Below are 22760 nucleotides of genomic sequence, written 5' to 3'. Positions count from 1 at the left end.
CTTCCGCCCGCCACTTACGGCCGTCGCCGGGAAACCCCGGAAGTGAGGGCACTATGCGGGCGGGAAGCAGCCGCTCAAGGCGGGACGCGGGGGGGAGGGGCTATCGATGCGCACGCGTAGGTGCTCTCCCGCGCATGTGCGGAGTGAGCTCCAGTAGCGCGACGCCTGGGAACGGCTGGAACGGCGCGGATGGCAATTAGCGGTGGCTGGGGCGTCCTCCCAGGTCCGCGTCGCAATCCAATGGCCTGGCCGGCCGCGTTCTCCGAGGGACGAGGGGGCCTGGGGAATTCCTGCCCTGATCAGGCCCTTTTCTTTCTTGCGGGGCGGCGGTGAGGAAAATCAGAGGTGAGGTGCGTCCTGGAGGCTCCTGGACCGCGGTGCAGTCACATCCTCCCGGGCCCTTTAGGAGGTAGAAGCAGAACCGTGAGGCTATAGGCTTGACGGGGATGGAACCAGGCTTATGGAGGTTCAAAAGATCTTTCTGCTCGGTTTCTTTCCCTCGATCCAACACTTTGATAAGGAAGACTTTAGGCCGAGGGGACCCCCGCACCCTCACCGGTCTCAGACTGCATGCGCCCCATTGGGACTCGCGTGGCTTCTGTGCAGTTGTTCAAGCAGCATGGGACGAGCGAGCGCCCACAACCTGCGGGTACCCGGCTTTCAATGGGCACGGCGCCCTCTTGAACTTAACGTTACGTTGCTCTTGAAACGATAAAATTTGACGCGTGCTAATTGTCGGGGAAAGATAACAAGCGGCAGCAAACGTTAGAGAACTGCAGATTTTCGGCTTCCCCCGTGATAGGCCATTGTTTGTTTTTGGGGTTTTTTTGTACTTTTTAAATTGAAGGTACTGGGGATTGAACCCAGGACTTACTGCTTGCTAAGCATGCCCTCTACCACTGAGCTGTACCCACCTCCCCAGAGATTGCCATTGTTAACATTAACTCTTGGTTGTCTGTACCTCCCTGTTTTTTCTGAAAATAGATGTCCGTGTGTTTTAGATACATTTCTTTATTGTTACTAAATTTCTCGTCTCACACTTATGGACTATCTCCTGTAAGCCAGATACGGCTCTAGACCAGAGGACTATCAAACTTCTATAAAGGGCCAGATAGCAAATATTTTGGGCCAAGAGGCAAAATCGAGGAATTTTAGTAGATGCTTTATATAACCAAAGAAAAAGTGTCCAGAACACTTATTTGTTGGTGGAATTTAAAATAGAATAATTGAGCACAGTTTTAAACGAGGTCTAATGAGAAGAACAGAATGCTTTGGGGGGATTCCAAGTTAATCTTTCCTGTTATCAATTGATTGCAAATGTTCACCTGTGAAAACCATTCTTGGTTCACAGAAAGGCAGGCTGGATGTAGCTTGTGGAAAACAATGGACAAGTCAGACCTGAGCTCTCATGAGCCCACACCACAGTCTGGGTAGGCAGAGACCCATAAATCAGTAAACATATATATCATCTCAAAGGTGTTAACCAAGGAAGACAGAAGGGTGCTGAGACCTTGATAAGGGAGGAGGGCCATGTCTACACTGATAGGGTTATCTGAGAAGGCCCTTGAGAGGTGAGGTTTGCACTGAGAGCCCACTAAGAGGCATGGGAACCGTCCAGCCAGAGGGAGTATCAGGGGACCGCTCTGTTTAGTATAATGCTCAGTAATCTGGATAGTGTAATTTTTCCATGCCAGTCGAGATGTGTATCAAGAAGCCTTAACCTGTGATCCACCATGGATGGACTTGAGATACATAGCACAATATTGTCAAAATTGTGCACTTTTGTGAGTTGAAGATAGACAGCACTTATCAAATTTTTGACAGAATCTGGGAACCAAAACGCGTTAGAAATTTGGTCATTTTTTAATGACTGCGTAGGACAGTGTGGTGTGGATTTACTGTAATTTATTGAAGCCAGACTCTATGGAGTCCCTTGCGTTGCTTCCACTTTTAGACCACTATTAAAAGTTTTAGTGTATACCTAGGTCTTGTGCTGGGTCAAAGCAGTATCAGCAGCTGGTCCTCAGACAGGTAGTCCACCTGTGGTCACTGCTATCATACATTCATTTCAGTGTTTAAAATGCTGTTTGAGACTGCAAATTTAAGCCTCACAGGGCTTCGCCCAGGCCCGTTTCAGTGGGCCACGTCAGAATGCACTGGTCAGAAGAAAGCAGTAGAGAGAGCTGCTAGACGTAGAGGCTGCAGCAGAGGTGGTCTGTCTCCCAGGACCTGGAAACAAAACTCTTAAGTCAACAAGTGTAATGCACACCCCTTGGTGAGATGAACTTGCTGAGGGGACCCACCTAAGAAGCAAAATGGGAAAGAATTTAAAAACCATACGTATACCCACTTTGGTCCTGCACGTGTGCTGTAAGGAATTTACCCCAAATCAGGAGCGTGTGCTACACTGTGTACTGCAAACTTATCCCATTAAAATAGTCATTAACGAGCAGCAATAGGGGTTGGTTAATTATAGCATATCCTATAATACCATGTACACAGACACAAAATCAAGGGGAGAATATTTAATAACATGGGGAAATGTTTCTGGTATTTTTTTAAAAAAGCAGATTACAAAATAATACGTACAATATGCCAGTTTTGAATAAAGTGTATATTACCCTCCCCAGAGGCAACTGCTATGTCCAGATTCTTGTGTATCTTTTCAGAGATAAACTATATTCACAAGCACCTTTATTTATCAGTGATGCATTTTGGAAGTCATTCTGTCCTGCTCTTTTTGACATCTGTATAGTGTAAGTAATTTTTTGGCTTTAATCATTTTTTTCAAACGTAAAAAATAGATAGACAATAAAAGTTATCAAAAACACAGTGGGTGACTGAGGAAATCTAGGCCCAAGCTTTGGTGTGACTGTTGCCTCGTCTCCCATAGTAACTGGACCCCGTGTGGTCAACTAGCTGAAGCCATGGCAGGAGGAATGTCTTATGGGAACAGAAAAGGTTTGGTCCTGTCCTAGGCAATGAGCATTCCTTGGGCCGGATTACATGTCACCCAACGAACCTCTGGTCACAGAGGAGGTGCCCTGGGGAGACAAAAGAGGAGGGTTCCAGTGTCTGGGAGAGGACATCCCCGAGGGGGTTCGGGTTCTGCGTCTGAGCAATGGGGCCATCCCTAGTCCTGGTCCTGCCTGACTCATGGGTGACAGCATCCTGGGCAGAGCCTCTCAAGGCCCTGTTGGAACTGCAGCAGATGACTGCAAAGCTACTTGGGTCATCTGGACATAAGGGCTCCTTTGGGACCTTACTGTAGCAGCATGGCCCAGCGAGTGCAATGAAAGAATACACCTTTGATCACACCGGCTCCTTAGGAGTATGTGACAAAGGTGAGGGAAAACAAAACAGCTCACTTGATTGAGGCTACTCTGCAGGCAGAGGGCTTAGAGACAGACACTCGGGTTCCAGGCCTGCTCCATGGGCCAAGCTTGACTTTCTCTGCTGCCACTTCCCACTGTACAGGGGAGCTGATACCTCCCTCTTGGATCCTGATAGTTAAACAAGACATATATAATACAAAACGTGCAAATGCAATATTCTGTGAACTGAAAATGCAAGCCCAAACATTCCCATATGCCCTTTAAATAATTACCCTGTACTTTCTTTAGCATTTTTTCACCACCCTCTAACATAGCACCTGTGTGCTACTTCATTACATATCCATAAATTAAGCTGAGTGCTCTGAGGGTAGGAGGCTTGTGTATCTCAGCTTCCTGTACTTGGCACACACTAAGTACTCAGTAAATCACTGAACAAAATATTACGAATTAAAAGGATGTGGGCACTTGTTTTAGAAGAAACTCATACCCCTCAACTGTGATTGAAGGAAATTCTCTGTTGGGGATAGTTTCTGAATATGGGAGAAAATGGGCTTAGAAGGCAGACTTCAGTAGCTGTGTGATCCCAGACAAATGACTTAACCTCGTAGGGCCTCATTTTCATCTGAAAAATAAGACTAATAAAATCGAGGCAAAGGGATTATAAGGATTATGTGCGAAAAGCCCACAGGCAGGTACTTGGTGTTACCTGTTATTCCTCATAAAGATGCTTCATAAGCACTGCTGTCACTACATTCTTGGATTTTCCATCTTATTCTATTCAATAAAGACATGTCATTAACTGTTAAGCTGTGGTTCCTAGTTTTATCCTGCTGTCTCATAAATTCACAAATCTCATGACTCAATTTTGGCTCAGAAAAAAATAAAAAGGTTGCAACACAGCTGGATGTGAGAAACAAACTGGTTTGCTCTTTCTGCCTCTTACACGTTTTGCTGCTGGGCACACTGGGTCAGAGAGAGACCCTCACTGACAAACTGGGACCGATCCTGATTCCCTGGAGACCATCATTTATTTTTGGTAAATGCCATCCATGAATATACACAGTATCATTCCCACAGAACAGTCTATAGCATTAAAAGTCTTGAAGGTAACAGTTGAAAAAAAGAATTCACAATGTTCAGATTCTTCAATAATTTAATGTTCTATGCCCTTAAGGCTGTTAGGCCTTAAGGTATCCAGGTCTGGTTATGTCCCAGCGATAACGGCCTGTTGCATTGAAGTATGCCAAATACACAGCAAAGTTCAGAAATTCCAAGTGCTTCTTCATTTGAACATATTTGGCTTCTCTCCTTTGTAACAGGGGTTTGATTTTCCTGGTAATGAATGACTTAAAATAAGGTGCTTAAAAATTCCACACTGAGTCTCAAAATAGTGAACAAACACTATTTTAAAATGCCCTCTGAGCCTCAGTTTGCCCTTCTGTAAAATGAAGGAGCTGGGCTGGAGTTTGTTTTTGCAGACCATACCACGGATGGGTGAACAAAATTCACTGTCACAAACCCCAGCAGTGAGGAGGGAGAGGAGAGCAGAGCTGCAAATGCGGATGTGGGCGTGGGGTGGAGGGGTTGAGACAGGGCAGCAAGTGGCTGGAAAACTGGCCTTCAGCAGGTCAATGTCAGCTCTGAACTTTCAGGTCTCAAAAGTACATCTTTGTCTTTTGATCTGATGGATTTGGTCTAATATGATTGTCTCTCATTCCAGTGTGTGTGGTCACTGTAGATATATGTACAGAATTAAATATTCCACTCATTTAATTTATAAACCATAATGAAACCAGTCAGATATTTCCCTTCACCAGCAGACCTTTCATTGAAAAAGGAAAGCAAGTTAATAAGCAAATTACAGCAACTTCAGAAATTCCATTAAACGTTCAGAGAGGCATGATTCATTTTGGAGTTCAATTATACGTTCAAGGAATCAGTTATTACCATCATAGAGACAACTACTGTAACGTTTTAGCCATGCAGGATTATCCCTGTTTAGTGTGGTTCAACTGTGGGCCCTGCTGCCTCTGGTGAAGGCCCTCAGCAAGTTCTTTGCACAAACAACACCCTGCAGGACGGCCCCTTCCTGTTTGACACAGCCTTGTCTCAGAACTTGGGGCCAAAGTAATTAAAAAGCAAGCTGATGCCAAACTGTAACAGGGACTCCTGAGGCCAGTGGTACAGAACTCAGGCCAGAGGGCACCCTGTGACTTCTCCAGGCACTGCCCATTCATAAGCTGACAAAACATAACCTCTAAAGACGAAACTCCAATTACCAAAAACAAACAGGAGTCCAGCATAACCTACGGTACTTCCTCTTGGAATGGAGAACCATCTCACGTGCCAGAAGGTAAAGGGTGACCTGCGGTCCCGTCTGCTGATCACTCCAAGTGCCTGCTGGAGAGTCTGGGACAGTGCTGAGGGAGTGAGGCAGCCGTCAGCAAAGACCCCACCAGTCCAGGCAGTGGTCCCCTCTGAAAGGGCACAGGCTCTCATGATGCCAGGCGTCCCAGCCTGGACCTCAGCACACAGGACCTGCTGGGGTCACATAACCTTTCTGAGAACGTGATTCTGTCAAAACCCAAACCTTTTCTTGACCAAAGGCTGATCTGGTGAACCGAATCCTACCTTGGTGGCTGCCCCTTTGCCGGGACATATTTCAGATCCTAACGGAAACCGCAAGAACAGCCCATGGGATCAAAGTGCTAAGCTCTCACCTCTCTCCCAAACCATCGAGCTGATGCTCTTGATTCATGTCACTTTCAGAGATTGTGGTCACCAGAAAAGCGCTTCAAAACACTTCACGGCTTCCTACTAAATGCAGAAATGTGTCAAGACAGGCATCGCCGCCAACTTTCCTTGGTTTTAAAACTTTAAAAACAAAAGAGTTCCCTAACCATAAGCCAGTCCTCATGCGTCCTGCATCCCCTAAGGGGGACTGAGGCATAAAAACACACAACTACAAAATACTCCCTAGGGAAATGCAAGGTGCTCAGAAAACCAACACCTCCTTCCCAGACATCTTACCAGGTCAGCACAGAAGTGGTGAAGACTCATCAGAAAACACGAGTACTCCAGAAACTGAGCTTGAAACACTGAACATGATTTCCTAATGATCCTTCTCACAGCCCCGCATCCCCTCCTCCTGGCTGCCCCGAGAGGGGAGACGCCCCATTCTGGCCAGGGAAGAGGGAGCCCAGGAGACAGCGGTTGCCCTTCCCTCTGGATCCGGGCACATACCACCTCTGCTCGCAGGTCAGAGAATCAGGCTCTGAGAATTCAATGCTAAATGTGATAGCTTTGCACCGTGGAACTGGCCAGTAGCTGCAAACGGCCATGGGGCTCACCAGAAGACGGGGTCCATCGTTGTGGCGGGACAGGCTATAAGTAACTCGTGCTCCTCTGCTCCACGCCTGCATCAGTCCTATGCCTACCTGAGCAGTGGAATTAAAGCGGCTGGGCTGTCACTCTCAAGCACCACCCGACGGTCCTTTCCTTGCCACCCTCCCCGCAAACCACCTCTTGCCCACTCCAAGGTCTGTATCCTTTCCAGAGAGGGTCCTGGATGTTACCTGGAAAGCAGAACAAGAACTCTGAAAAACACGACTTAGGGAAGAAGTCCACACAGAAAAGTAAGATCTGGCTGAGATTTCCGTAGCGACCCAGCCCTCAGCAGACAGACTCCAGGAAAAGAGGGCAAGAAGCGCCGGAGCTCCAGGGCGTGGGCCCCGCTGCAGGGACGGCGTCCTGCTGGCCTTCTGATGGGGACGCACCATGCCCCTCAGCTGCACTGTACATTCACCAGTGGTCATAAGTTTCTGGTACTGCTGGGGGGCGGCAGGGTGGGGGGAGTGGCAGAACGTCCTGCCCGCTCTTCCAGACTCTACACGTCATAACGGTTCAAACTGTATGAGTTCGGGTAGCTCTGCCGGCTGTACTGGAAGTGATCTGTCAGGATGCTGTTGAGGCCATACTGATAGTCCCCATGCTGGGGGAAGAGGACGCCGTTGTGGGGTTTCTCCGGGGGGCTCCAGTGATGCTGCTTACTGCTCAGGTCCCCTGTCGTGACAGGGAGGAGGTGCTTCCGGGCTTGCTGATTCGCATCATACTTGGTCTGCAAAGTCGAGAGAGCAGTGAGGGCAACGGCTCCTTCCCCAGGACGCGTGCAGAGGGCAGAGGGGGCTCGAGATTCATGACCAAACAGCCTTCAAGGCTGCCTCAAGTGTCCACCCGAGCAAGGCGGGGCATGGCCAGTGGGTTGTTATGAGCCAGCCCCCATCTTTACACTAGAATGAAGAGAAGCTTTGCAAGGAGGGAGTGAAATCCCCGACAAAGCCTCCACAGACCCAAGAGCCACACTGGGGCGGTGCGTGGGCCTGGGGTCATCTGTGCCAGAAAAGGAAGCCCGGGGCGGGTGGGGCCGTGCCAAAACCATAAACTGGCCAGTGGCAAAGCTGGCAGCTGGAACCCAGGGCTCTTGGCTCCAGGCGAGGCCCCTTCCTTTCCCCGTCTCTTTGTGCCTCTCTTGGCATCGAAGGGGCAGCTTCCCCCACTTCAGACTCACCTTGTTGTACAGAAAGACCCCCAGGATGGCCGTCATCATGCCCAGGACATTGGTGCTGGTGACCGGGTTTCGCAGCATGATCAGGGACACTGTGATGACCATGATTCTCTTGGTGGCGTTGGCGACCGAGTAGCTCAGGGGGCTGATAAGGTTGAGGATGCTGAAGGCGATGACATTCTGGGCAAAGTTACAGAAGCCGCTGACAGCCAGGAGCAGAAGCGTCCAAGGCCACTGGGACACGTAGGTCTGCAGAGACAGGGGAGTGAGAACAGCACTGCGGTCACATGCTTGCCCTGGCAGGGGTGGCATCACAGAGTGGCATCACAGAGTCGCTTATCAGGGTCACCCCGTCGGTGGGAAGCAGACCCAGGCGGGTCACCGTGTGATACCAGGTGCTTTGTATACACCACCTCTGACCCTCATGACACTCTGCACGGCACAAACAACAATAATAATGATCACCACCCATTCCTGCTGAGGAAGCGGAGGCTGGAGGGAGGAAGTCCGGTACCCAAAGGGCGCAGAGCATCACATGAACCAAAGCCTTCCCTTGTCCCCGGACAGGGAGAGCCAGGGCTCTGGGATAGCAGAGCACGGCCTGCACACTGGACATCATCTCAGTCTGTTCAGGCTGCTGTAACTAAATACCACAGGCAGGGGTCCTTACAAACAAGAGATGTTCAGGCAGAGGCTCTGGGTCTGTCCCATCACTGGGAGCCCCCGGGCAAACTGCTTGACCTCTCTGGTTGCAGTGTCTTCATCTATGCAGTGGAAGAGACTGATCCCTGATGAGCCTGCACGATGCTGCTGCTGTGAGGATCAAATGCAATTGTGGCTTCGAAAGTGCTTTAAAACAATCCCAAGCCAAACAAACACAAGATGATGTTATCATCAAAACTTGAGTTTAACATCTGACCCTCGCCGGAACAAGACCATTCTGATGAAGGGGGCCCAGAAGTCAAGGAACCACAACTAATGGACATCTGGACCACAGAACCTCTCAAAGAGCTTGGGCTGATCCTAGGCCAATTCTCGGGCTGCTCTGGCCTTGGCCACAGGCCACAGCTGGCTCCTCCAGGATGGGAGCTGCAGCAGTCTTAGGGTGGCTGCCTGACTCTATCTCAACCGCTGTCTGAAAGGGGAGGATCATGCAGTCCTCTTAAAGGTGAGGGAGATGCGCCTAGGTGACCAGCTCAGAATCGCCTGGAGCACTGCCTTAGCTGGGGTAGTGGCCTCTGTGAGGCACAGGAGCCCACCAGCATGACTTCAAGGTGAGCTGGCCTGTTCTCCCAGGAATCCTTCCCTAAGGTGGCCTGATAAGGACTTCCAAGTTAGTTTTACAAGGCAGCCAGCTTGTATAGATATGCATCTCCCAGGACAGGAACCCAGCCAATCCAGTTTTTTTTTTTTTAAACTGACATACAATAAAGTCCAGTATTTCTTCCTCCTGGTGAATTATTCCATGTGTTTTAACACATATATTGATCCGTGTAGCCAACACCACAATCAGGATTCAGTTCAGCACCATCACCCTCAAAACACTCCCGGGGGGGGGTTCTTTGTGCAAACCCCCTCCCCCAACCTAGGCAACCACGATGTGTTCTTCAACATAGGTTTGTCTTTTGGAGATTGTCCTCTAAGCGGAATGATACTGCATGGAACCTTCTCAGACAGGTTTCTTTCATTCCACATGATGCCTCTTCACATCCACCCAAACTGCTGTAAGGGATAACAGTTGGTACCCTTCTTATTGCTGAGTAAAGTTCCACTGTACGAACATACTGGTTTCTTTATCCATTCACCTGCTGAAGGACATCTGGGTTGTTCCCAATACTTTGTGGTCACGAATAGAGCTGCTATGAACATTTATGTACAGGCTTCTGTGTGAACCTGAGTTTCATTTCTCTACAGTAAATACCCAGGAGTGAGACTGCTGGGTCATATGGTCAATGTATAACCTCAGAAGAAACTCCCAAATGTTTTCCAGAGTGGCTGCACCATTTTGCACTTGCTCCAACAACATACGAGAATTCCAGCTGTGCCCAATACTGGACAAACATGGTATTGTTGGTATTTATTATTGCAGCCATTTTAATAGGTATGAAGTGGCATCTTATCATGGTTTTAATTTGCTTTCCCCTAATAACTAATGATGTTGAACATACTCCACATGCCTACTTATGTGACACTTGTACAATCTCAATGGTGAAGTTCAAGATTTTTGCCCATTTTTAACCAAGATGTTTTCTTACTAGAGTTTTAAGAGTTCTTTATATATCCTGAATACAAGTTCTCTGTCAGTATGTCAATAGCAAGTATTTTTTCCCAGCCTGTAGGAAAAATTTTTTTCACTTGATAGTGTTTTGGGAAGCAAAAGTTTTTAATTTTGATGAAGCCCCCATTTACCAATTTTTTCTTTATAGACTTCGCTTTTGGTGGAAGGTCTAAGAACTAATCCTAAGTCATGAAGATTTTTCTCTGTTTTCTTCTAAAGGTTCCCATTTTAACTCTGAAATCTAGGTCTGGAATGCATTAAGAGTTAAATTTTGTATAATGTGTGAGGTTTAGGTCAAGGCTCAGTTTTTTGCAGATGGATGTCCAATTGTTACAGTATCGTTTGTTAAAGAAACTACCCTTTCTCCACTGAACTGCCTTTGAATCTTTGTCAAAAATCAGTTACTCACATTTGTCAGTATAGTTTCAAACTATTCTGCTACCCTGATTGATGCGTCTCTCTCTTCACCAGTATCTATACTTTTACACTGTCTTAAAATTATGTAATGTGATTCCTCCAACCTTATTCTTTTTCAAATTTACTTGGCTATTTCAATTCTTTTGCCAGTCAATATTAATTTTCCAATCAGCTTTTCTATATTAAAAAATCTGATATATAGGTATCTATCTCCATACATACACACACACAGAGATACACAGATTGGTGTGCCTCAACTTTTTTCATCAATGCCTTTGCCAAGGAGAAAATTTAAGTTAAAATTTAAGTAATGACTTTCAATTAAATTAATACTAATGAATAAGATTTTGTTGGGCTGAGAGAGTTATTATTTTGTCCTTTCAAATATGTATTTCTTTTTTTTCTCTTTCTTGTTTTAGTGCCCTGGCTATGATGTCAAGTACAATGTGGAATAGGCTTATTGAGAATGAACACCTCTACCTTATTCCTGAATTTTGGGGGGAAAGCCTTCAATCTTTCATCATTATGATGTTAGGTATATATGCCCTTGATCAAGGTGAAGTAGTTTCCTTTATTTCTAGTTTGCTGACTTTTTAAAATGAATGGATGTTAGATTTTGTCAAATGCCTTTTCTGCATCAGTTAATATGAATACATGATTTTTCTTTACTAGGCTGTTATAGAAGATTACATTGATTGATTTTCAAGTATTGAATTAGCCTTGCACTCCTGATTTAAATACCACTTTCTCATAGTGTATCATACTTTTTATATTTCACTGCATTTGATTTGGCCCAGTATTTTGTTAAGAACTTTTGCCTCCATGTTTATGAGGAGTGTTGGTCTTTTTCTTGGTTTTGTTATATGAGCCAAAAGTGCTCCTTTCACTCTTCGGTTTCTGGAGGAGATTGTGTAGAACTGGTGTTTATTTTTCCTTCAATGTTTAGTAGAAATTACCAGTAAAACCATCTGGACCTGGTGATTTCTTTTTAGAAGGTTTTAAAGCATGAATTTCATTTCTTTATGAGACTCATGTTATCTTTTTCATCTCACGTGGGTGAGCTCTGATAGTTTATGGCTTATGAGGAATTGGTCCGTTTCCTCTGTGTTGCTGCATTTATGTGCATAGAGTTGTCAGTAGTGTTCTTGCACTTTTAAGGTCTGTGGGTCCTACACTGCTATTCCCTCTTTCAGTCCTGGTATTTGTAGTGTCTTCCCATTCTCTCTCTCTTCTCTGGGCGGCGGGGGGGGGTCAGTTTTGCTTCAGTTGAAAATATTCTGTTTCCCTTGAGACTTCCACTTTGGCCATAGATTATTTAGAAATGTGCTGCTTAGTTTCCAAGTGTTTAGAGACTTTCCTGTTACCTTTCTGTTATTTACTTCTAATTCCATTATGATCAATGTACTTTGTATGTTTTCGATCCTTTTGTTAAGGTTTGTTTAATGATGAAGAGTATCTAGCTTGGTGAATGTTCCACGTGTATAGCTGAAAAGAATGTCTATTCTGCTGTTGCTGGCTATTCTATAAATGTCAGTGAGATATCCAGTTGGTTGACAGTGCTGTTTGGTTCTTTATTCTTACTGATTTTCTATAGTTCTATTGATTTTGAAGATTCTGAATACAGAATTATGTGCTGACAGCTCTTTACTTTCATACTTTAAAAATGTTATCCTACTTGTGGTTTTCAGAGTTTCTGATGAGAAACCTGCAGTCATTCAAATTGCTGTTCTCCTATAAATAATGCATCATTTTTCTCTGGCTGTTCTCAGTATTTTTTTTTCTTTGTCTTTTAACCTTTTTCTCTCTGTGGTTCAAACTGGATAATTTCTATTGATTTATCTTTAAGTTATTGGCCTTCCTCAGGCATCTCCATTCTACTACTGAGCTCATCCAATGAGTTTTTAAGTTGTTTCTTCCATTCTGAAATTTCCATTTGGTTCTTCTTTCTATCTTCTATTCTTCTCATTTATTTCAAGAGCATTCTTGCAGCATGATTATAAATCACTGCTTTGAAGTCTTTGTCTGGGGGGGAGGGTATAGCTCAGTGGTAGAGTGTGTGCTTAGCATGCATGAGGTCCTGGGTTCAATCCCCAGTACCTCTATTAAAATAAATAAATAAATAAACCTAATTACCTAACCCACAATTTAAAAAGAAAAAAACGTAAAGTCTTTGTCCAGTAATTCTATCATCTGGGTCATCCCAGTGTTGGCATCTGTTGATTATCTTTCCCCCCAAGACTTGAAATTTTCCTGGTTCTTTGTATGCCAAGTAATTTTGGATTATATCTTGGACATTTAGAATATTATAAGGCCTTGAGTCTTGTTTAGGTTCTTTGGGGCATGTCAATGTTTTGTTTTAGCAGACTCACCTGGGTCCAGGCTACAAGCTCAACCAGCCTCTGTGGGTTGCAGTTCCAATGTCAGTTTTGTTTTCAGAGCCTTCTCAGTGGTACATGGCTCTGTCCTGAGCGTGTGCTACCAGTGGTCAGGCTTAGTCCTGGGTAGCAGTCTCTCCTGTCTTGGCATGCTGTTAGGATCAAATCCTCACATGGGCAGCTCATGGGTGAGCCCAGGATTTCCTGGTGTTTTATAAGGTCGCTTTTGCCAGATTCCTCCTCTCCATGATCTCCTTGGTGCTGTCCGGTTACCTAGGGATCCCTTTTTCAGTCCTGCATTCAGAAAGCTGAGCTTGATTACCCAACTCTGCTGTGTCCTTCCCATAACTGCTCCTCCATTCGGGGGCCAAGCAGTGGGAGGATGAAGAGAGAAAAAAATGCAACAGGGGCTAATCAGCATCCCAGGTGCCTGGGGGACCCTGCCACCGCCACCACCGTGGGATAGCTGGGGGCCCAGGACGCGAGAGAACAGAGGAAACAGGGAAAACAGGGGATTCCCTCTACTCTCTCTGAGCATCAGGAACCTCCTTTCCCCTCCGCAAGCCAGCACAGAGGGCTTCTCGCGCTGCTCTCACCCAGTGCCCACTTCTGCATTCTGAGCTGCCTCGTCGAGTCCAGGCTGGATACAGGAGGCAAAAGAAAGGCAACCTCACAGCTGGCTCAGCGGGACTTTGAAGTCTGGTTTTCTCCCCAGCCAGTCTGCTCCCATTTACTTTTTTTTTCCCTTTTTTTTTTTTTTTTTTTTTTTTTACAGTTGTCAACTACCTCCTTCTCGCACCCCATCCAAGGTTTAACACTAGGCCACCTACTCCAGAGTCCAGCAACCTGTGCCTGGCTTTGGCTGAGTTGTTGGCAGTAGGGCTGGGCACATCTGAGAACTGCCCATTGTAGCCTTTAATTCTTGGTCACGGGGAGAGTGGCAGAGCCCAGCTGATGGTCTCCGACCTGAGCCTCCTCTCTCCCACTATAGAGCACTGCACTGTGACAGAGCTAACTCGCCTGGCCTCTGTGGGAGACACAGGGCAGAGTCAAGAGGCCCCGAGAGGAACGCCACCTTCAGGCTGCAGCACTGGGAATACCGTGTGCTCCTGGGCTGCCATAAAAATGCACAAGGGCCCCATCGAGGTAAGAAATATATGGCCTCAATGAGAAAAGAGGTTACCAAAGGTAATGCAAGAAAGGTCATTACTAGAAGAAAATGGAAACAAGTCCTAAATACAAGAGAAAGCCAAGCAAAGAGAGTAAAGCAAAGCCTGCATATATGTGTCAGCGAGCATGTGTACACACAGACACTGGTGAAGTGTAACAGAACAGCGTAAAAGAACGGATATCAAACCTACGGACGATATCATGCAGCCAATAAAAGGGACGACGAGGAAGAACTAATAGGTCAGTATGGAGTGATCTCCAGGACATGTTACTGAGTGAAAAGTGCAAGACACTCTTTTCTAAATATCTAAAAAGTCACCTTTTGTGTAAGGAGGAGGGAGGTATGAATACATCTGGCCCTTCTTATCTGTGGGGATTGGCTCTAGGAGCCCTTAAATCTGAGGATGCTCAAGGCTCTTGTATGAAATGGCACAGTGCAATTTATAGAGTCAGCCCTCCTTATCTGTGGGTTTCACATCTGCAGAATCAACCAACCAAGGGCTGAAATTTCCTTCCTCGGTTGAATACAAGCGCTTGAAACCTGTGACTATGGAGGGCCGATTGTATATACAAATTTACTAAAGTTTGAGAAAAGAAACACTGGGAGGGTCAACCAAGATCATAAAAATGGCTAAGTCTGGGATGGGGGGAGGGTGGAGGCACCAAGGACTGAAGCCAGACTTCTTTGAATAAACCCTGTCATATCGTATGGATTTGTAAATATAAAGGTTTGACGTATTCAGTGGGGAAAAAATATTGCCTAAAAATTGAAAACAAATGGAAGTAAAGGAACTCAACTGCACAAAAAGTTGGTGACACATGCATGTTGTGAAAACAGTTATTTCAAGTGCCCTTAGAACACAGTATTTCAGTTGTACGTCTTTAATGAAACCTGTTTTAAGGACAAACAAAGCTGCAAAGAAATCTTAACCATTTCCCAGTACCCTCCCTGCAGTTGTCCCATGGGGATTCTCACTCTGAAGCTATTATCTATGTATACGGGAGAATCATGTGCACAACTACCTTGGTAGTACATGTGAATGAGAAATGTTGTGAGAAACCAAGTGTACCAGAAAACGTACAAATAAAAAAGTCAAAGCAGTGATAAATCCTGTAATGCTAAACTGGAACAAGGATGAATTGGGATGAACTCTCCCCTCTGCCACCAAATACATCTTCCTTAGTTTTTCAATGCAAAGGCTTAAAAGCAATGACAACCCAACAGCAGTAAGCACACATGGCATTCACATGGTATCTCTAAACACCACTCTCTCTGCGAAAAGCACCCTGGGTCCCTGAAGGAGTGGCTGATTGTAGGTCTGGGATGGGAGGTGCACAAGATGAGGGAGGACATCTTGCTGGACCAAAAGCTACCAAAGGCTGCTAAGTGTTATCAGAAGGGCAGGGAGCCAATAGGAATGACTCCATCAGCCCAGACAAGATAATCTGAATATTAAAAAAAAAAAATCTGCAACAGACAGACACGAGTTCACAAAGATACTGAAACATGAATAAATAAAAGAACCCTCCTGCATTCAAAAAACCCTCAACTCACTGGGCAACATCTGAAGTAAGCTCTGACTCTACTCTGAAAACTGGCGATTAAAGGAATAGAGAAGGATTCAACTGCTTCTTGCATACTGCACTTTCAGGTAACAAACTAATCCTGGTTGATGATGGAAAGAACATCATTACAGAAAATTTACAGCTAATCAATGTGGAAGGAACACAAAGCCACATTTTCCTCACCGGAAAACCAGAGGTGGCCTCCACTGTGTCCACAGGTGGTGCGAAGGATTAAAGACCAACATGGAGAAAGCAGTCAGACCTCATTATGCCCTAATAAACATTTACTCCTTGTAACTCAAGCCTGGAGGAAGCATGCCCACCTCCTTCTTATCAGGCTCTGGAGGCAGGTCTTGCAGGTGGTGGGAAGATGCTCTTTCCTGTGCTTAGATGGCTATGACTACATCTGGAGTCACTGGAAATACAGAGAGGATACCAACTAACAAAGGACTCGAGCAGTGCAAGCAGAGGTTTCAAAAGACAAAGTGAGATCTGAACCAGTCAGGCCAGGAAAGTAGCCCATGCCAGCTGGCATCTTTTTCTTCCTTGAAGCCACTGGCACAAATACCGCAGCTCTTAGCAGCTGGGAAGCAGCGTGATAGAGAAGGAAACACATGAGAAGCTGACTTCCTCGACTGCACACATGTGAGTCACCCAGGAGCTGAGTGCTAGAAGGGCTAAGTAAATATAGAGGTGTAACTCCCTGACAAAGCACCTCCTCTAGAACCAGGCAAGAAAAGGGTATGTTCTTGGCACAGCCCAACTCACCAGGTCACTGCTAACCAGGAAAGCTGAGAGGTCCACTAGGACCCACGTGGGGATCATAAAAAAGATGGCGTGGCAGCCCAAGATGTTCAGCAGCCGGAGATGGTGGATCCTCGAATCTCGTAACACCTGAAGAGAGAAAACCTCTTTAAAAGCTGATCAAAATGACAAGTGGCAAGAGGGGCTCCACTCACCCAGGCCCCAAACATGGTAGCTGTACATCAACCCTGACACCTGACCTTGATGCCAAACCTGCAAGTGCACTTATGCTGAGACACACAGCCCATGTCCAAAACAAGCATGATGTTTCATACATGAAGGACCGAGAAAAGAAAACAAACAAACAAACTCTCCAAAAAACAGCAACATTCAATGCTGGTGAAGCTACAGTGAAACAGGCACTCTGAAATAGCGCTGGTTAATATCTAGTTTGGTATGTAGTTCCAGAATACAACCAGACACAGTATATCAAGAGCCATAAACATCTCATACCCTCTGACCCAAGAACTGTAAACCTATCATGAGGAAATAACCTTGAGAAGGAAAAAACATTATGCACAAAGATGTTCATTACTGTATTGTTTATAGTGAACAGTTGGGAATAACCTGCATCTGCAATAGAGGAACTGACTGTGTCAACTGTGGTACCTGAAAAGAGTGTGATTATGACAGGAGTTAAGAGCAATAATTTTTAATGGTATGGGGGAATGTGACGTTATAACAGAAAATGAACAAAGCCAAATTTAAAACGTATCTATAATATACAACTCTAAAAACTGTGCAGAAAAAATCCCCAGCATTAACAGTAGTTCTCTTTAGGGGACAGTACGGCGACTTTCCTCAGTAATGAGGAAACCTCTGGGAGGGGGCAGGTTTCTTGGGATTCTTTGTCTCCAGCACCTACTTTGGTGCCTGGCACACACACAGTATGTACTCAGTAAGTTTTCTGATTTTTTTTTCTGTCTTGGGCTTTTCTCTATTTTTACACTGAACCTATGTGAACTTTGTAATAAAACACACAAAACCTATTTTAAAAATAAAACAACAGAGGAAAACTAGCAGAAGGGCAACAGGATTATTTTTAGTTCCAATGCCGAAGAAATCCCTATTTGGCCACTTTTTTTAGACGCCACCCGCACCCCACCCCTGAAACACCAGGTACACCCTAGATGGTGCCCGAATACCTTTTTGGAGAAAATATTCTGAAGCGAGAAGCACAACGTGGCAGCAAGGGCGCTGACAAGCCCCCACATGTCGAAGGACAGCTCGGTGACAGTGGCCAGCAGGACACCGCTGATGATGGGGATGAGTGACAGGTATACCTGCGTGGGGAGGGCAGGAGGGGCTGATGGGCCAGGGTGCAGCTGGGATGCCCAACACAGACAACCAGAGGAAAGCCTCAGCTGCTCCTCTCCCTCACCAAAGGGACACCACCCACCAAAGGTGTTAGCTATGACGCTGACACTGGGAAGGGGAGGGGCGATGGTTCTCCTAGGATCTGAGGGCAGCGCTGTGTCACCGTGGGCAGCCCCGCCCCCTATACCATCACCCCCATTAAGAGCCCCTGCTCAGGACCACAAACCGGGGCTGGTCCTAATGGGACCTGTGCACTTGCCACCACCCACACACCAGGGTCAGAAACCTCAGTCCTCCGAGATGCTGGCCAGGTCCCTTATTTCAGGCAGTTTTCCCTGGTGGAGACCCACTTCCCCACACCTTCTTCAGCTCCCCCAGCCCCTAGACGTTCTCAGATTCCTCCGCTGCATGTTCTAGGAACAGCGCTCTCCACCCACTTTAAATGCCCATCACATTGTCTGCATGTCTGTGTCTCTGCGCTCCTAACTTTAGGGCAGGTCCTCACTCATTGCTCTACCCTGGTGCCCAGCACACGGCAGACACCCAGTTACCACTGGCTGAAAGAATGAGTAACGAATGCTGGTATAGGAGGCCTTCCAGAATGCCCAAGCTTTCCAGGGCCTGGTGCATGGAGTGGCCCCTGAACTCTGGTGGCTAAACTGGCTCCCAACTTCCAGAGAAATAGGACCCATCCCTGACATTTAGCTCTTCGTACTCCTGGCTCATCCTCTCCTACCAAGGAGACTCTTACAGCATTTCAGGGATTTTTTAGGAGGGGGTGGTGAGGCCTTCCACAGCCCTCCCCACCACTGCAAGGGCAGAGCAAGGGCTCTAAATTCTGGAATTTCAGCTCCCCCACTACTTGCTGCAGCTCCCAGGCTCTCCCTTTTGAAGTCCTATTTCTTCCCTTGAGATCAGGAATGACTACCCACTTTATCTGGATAGGGTGGGGCCATAATGACTATCGTTCTTATTAGTCTCCTGCCTAAGCCATTGCCCTGTCTTTCCTCACTGTGTAAGGTTCTGGCTCCTTGCCCAAGCTAGGTACAATGTCCCTTACAACAGGAAACCTGATAAACACGATGTGATATCGAGAGATGCACCTGCACACCTCCCGGACAACTCCGACCTGGGGAGACAAGTCACACCTGACGTCACCCTGGGGGTAGGCTGCAGAGTACACCCAGATCTTGCAGGGGAAAAGATTGACTGAAAGGAAAAAATCAGCCAGAGGTGGCCCAATTTCTATAAGCTGATCCAGGGCACCACTGTTCTAAGTTACATAAAATACAGAATGCCAGAAACTGACCACATAGAAAAGAGGAGCTCTGTCCAGCATGAAATGGATTCCAGCTGGGACAACAGGAGTCCCACTTCCACTTAAGGACACAGGGCAAGGCTGTCTCTGGCTGAAACCACAGCTTCTCTCGCCCCAAGCCAGGAAATACCCTGGCTTGGCATCTGGAACAGACCCTGGATTGTGCCCAAAGCATCTTCCCTGTGCAGCTCTGGGTTCTGCGTGTTGCTTTTACTTCCATTTCCAGACATTCACAATTCCTGGCTGTTTTTATTTCAAAGACTCTGCTGGGTTTTTGCCAAAATCAGACTCCTCTGACTAGCGTCTCACTTCTGACCCTAGAAGCCCCCAACCTGGCAGCTATCTCTTGCAAAGACATGGAACTCTCTGTGAGAGTTCCGTTCCAGAAAGGAGTCAGAGGTTCCAGCCCTGATCCCACTAGAGGGGCATGGGGTGTCTGGCCAAGATGGGACCAAGTTATCCAAGTTGTCTACCAGCAACTCCAGGTAGGGAATCAAAACAGGGAGGAACGTTGCACCTAAGATGGGTGGCAGCATCCCTGAGACCATACAGCAGAGACAACTAAGGAACACACCCGACACATCACTGCCCCCAGGGTGATTCCAGAACATTAGCAGCTAAAGGGCCACCAGAGGTCTCTAAGCTGACTTCCTTATTTGACAGGAAGCCAGGCAGGCTACATGCCAGCAACCTGGACCACGTCACCAGCTGGGCAACAGCCGGTAAGCCCTTGGGGCCTCCACCTGCCCAGGGCCCTCCTAGGTTACCTTGGTGCTCTGTTTCTCTTTCATGATGATCCGGGACAGGAGGACCACCCAGATGGGCATGGTAGCCTTGACTGTAAAGAGAAGTAAGGGGCGTTCAGGGAGCCACTCTAGACCTAGAACCCACCCTGGGACCCTCTGACTCCACTGGCCTGGCAGGAAGTCTTGGCAGCCTGAGACCACTTCAGCTCTCGTCTTTCTGTGGGGCTTTCCCGCAACCCAATAATTCTGATACTTCCTGCTCATCTTCCAGTTTTCTTCTCATCCCTGTCCCTCTCCAAAACCCCTGTGCGTGTCCCGCTCCTGCTAAAAGCCTTGGCGGCCTCCATCGCCTTCGAGACAGAAGCTGACTTCTCGGCCGGGCAATCCAGGCCGTCGGGCGCACCCTGGATGATGCACTCCTACCCAAGTGCCGAAGCCCCAGGCGCCGTGCCCAGGCCGCCGCCCCCCAAACCAGCCGTGGCACCCACCGGTGTGAGCGTAGGACACGGGCACCTTCCAAATGCTGACGTGCGCAGACACTGACGCGAAGTACTTGCCGAAGGCGAGCGGCAGCACGTAGCGCGGGTAGAAGCGCGGCGGCAGCAGCGGGCCGGGCGACGGATGCGGACCGGGCCCAGGGCCCGAGACAGGCGGCGCTGGGGGCACGCGCCAGGCGCGCAGCAGAGGCGGGAGCCCCGCGCACAGCGCCAGGATGTGGCACAGCGACACGGTCACGGGGAATGGGAAGGCGCTCAGGATCACCTTGTTGACCACATTTCCCCCCGCGCTCAGCGCGTACCACAGCAGGCACAGCGCCGCCACCCGCGCGCCCTCGCGCGCCCCGCCGCCGCCTCCCGACGCTCCTGCGCCCCCAGCTCCCGCGCCCACTCCCACCGCCGCCGCCGCCGTCGCCATCCTTCCTGAGCGGCCGCCCCTTCCCGCCCGTCCGACGGCCCGACGCCGGGCGGGGGCGGAGCCGGACGGAGGCGGGCACTCGGGCCACTGCCGCTCTCCATTGGCCACCGCCGCTGTCGTCACCGATGCGCGCCGGCCGACGCGCCCGCCACCACGTAGCCAGCAAAAGCTCTGCCCAGCTACGAGTGGATTCCGGAGGGGGCGGGGCCTATCCCGGAAACGGAAGAAAGAAGCGGGGACCCGGAGCCTAGCAGGTATTCCCCTAGCTGTGGGCTGGCCCGGAGGGCCAGGGGCCGGAGCTTAGAGCACAGAGCGTAAGCAGGAAGAGCGGGCGGGAGAGATAGGGCCCCGCCAGGTCGGCGTCTGTGAGCGGGCGATCGAGCTCGCAGGTCAAACCTCGATGTCCGCGCTGCATCGATATCCTCCAGCCAGATTCCTGACGGCCAGCGGCGGACACCGAAGATGAAAGACCAGGCCTTTCAGAGAGAGAAATCGAATTGTGAAAACTTCTCCATGGGCTAAATTCTTTCTGCAAACCGGGAGCGAACTCCCGTGGCCGGACTCCAACAGAGGAGCCAGCCCAGAGCCCTCGGGAGCACATTCACCACCACACCACCACCACGAGCACTGTACGGTAGGTTTTACCATCTTCGTTTCACAGAACGACGTACCGAAGCCCAGAGAAGGGAAGCGACGTGGCTGAGGTCCTTCGGCCAATCTGGGAGCCGTGATAACGGCAGTCTCTTAAGTCACCGGTCTCTAGGGATCTGCAGGAGAGGGGATAGAGCAGCCCCAGGCCGCGACCGAGGAAAACAAGACGGTGTTTTCACCAAGATCATCTTATACATAAAGGGCTTTGTTCGAAAAATCACGTTACTTACCGCTTTTGGGAAAATAGGGAGTGTTAAAAAATTCCCTTCTACCATGTCCTTATTTGGCAAATTAAAAAGCGGCAACCCAACTTGATCCCCAAAATGTTGGGGGGAAGTCTTAGCTTAACCTTGTGTTCTCAAAGGCAGACAATATCTGTACGCTAGGGCTTACTAGACACAGGAGAGGTGGTCCCTGCAGGGGGCAGGGGAGCAGTAACCTGCCCCAAAGCCCAGGTCTCTGAAAAGGAGATGCTCATAGAACACCAACCTGCACCCTGATATCTTCCAGCGGTGCCTGTGACCCTTTGTCACAGTGTCACAAAGTAATGTCATTTCCTTGGGACACCCACCCGCCAGCCAGCCACATTACAAGTAAGAAAACAGTCACAGTGGAGTTAGGAAACTAGTTACTATTCCACAGCACAGATGGTCCGGCTGACATTTTTTTAAAAATTTGATCATTTAACTTCGACTCTGGGGTAGCGCTTACATCTCCCAAATTGGGATAAGTGCATAGGATTAAAGTAATTAGCCCAGAGTCATACAGCTGGTAGATGGCAGGGGCAGCGTTCAACCTCAGACTGCCCTTAAAGCCACTTCACTCACTTTTCCTAGGAGATGGTGTGTCCTGCAGCAAGGCTATGTCAGAAATCTCCACTGGCTTTGAAACTGTGATTCTGGGTTGACTGAATATTCCTGGATCCCTTGGTTTGCCCTGTGGGGTTGCCCCTCTGAAGGGGTAGTTGCTTCTTCAATCTGTGAAATTAAGCAGACATGGACAAGATGACCTATTCTAGAGTGAAAACACTAGAAAACCAAAGTCTTAGCTTATGGTTTCAGGGACGAGGGGGAAGAGTGAAAAGATGATAACATTACAGTCAAGGGAGTTTTTGTTTTTTTTTTTTTTAAGTCAGCCCCAGCTAGATACTAAGACAGCCCCAGGCCTGCATGGGGAGCTGACAGCCTGCGGCCGGGGCTAAGGGGTGGGTTGCCAAGTTATGCCATGTAATAACTAAAAATATATTAGGAGGTATGACAAGGTCGCTGAGACCTGGGTCATTGAGCCTGCTTGGGAGGGCTTCT

General features: G+C 47.9%; 1 protein-coding gene across 1 annotated transcript; it reads right to left on the bottom strand.

Moving 5' to 3' along the window:
• Positions 1–2510: 2510 nt before the first annotated feature.
• SLC35E1 (solute carrier family 35 member E1) lies at positions 2511–20855 on the bottom strand. The gene is made up of 6 exons (XM_032465356.1): positions 20379–20855; positions 19912–19982; positions 17655–17792; positions 16474–16599; positions 7903–8148; positions 2511–7452 (listed from the first exon to the last, which is right to left on the bottom strand). Exons 1-6 carry the CDS (start codon positions 20803–20805, stop codon positions 7222–7224), a joined length of 1239 nt encoding a protein of 412 aa, XP_032321247.1. The 5' UTR covers positions 20806–20855; the 3' UTR covers positions 2511–7221.
• Positions 20856–22760: the final 1905 nt, after the last annotated feature.

The sequence above is a fragment of the Camelus ferus genome, chromosome 22, assembly GCF_009834535.1.
Source record: "Camelus ferus isolate YT-003-E chromosome 22, BCGSAC_Cfer_1.0, whole genome shotgun sequence".
NCBI lineage: Eukaryota > Metazoa > Chordata > Mammalia > Artiodactyla > Camelidae > Camelus > Camelus ferus.
Note: the sequence above shows the minus strand (reverse complement) of the source record. Positions and strands in the feature narration are given on the sequence as shown.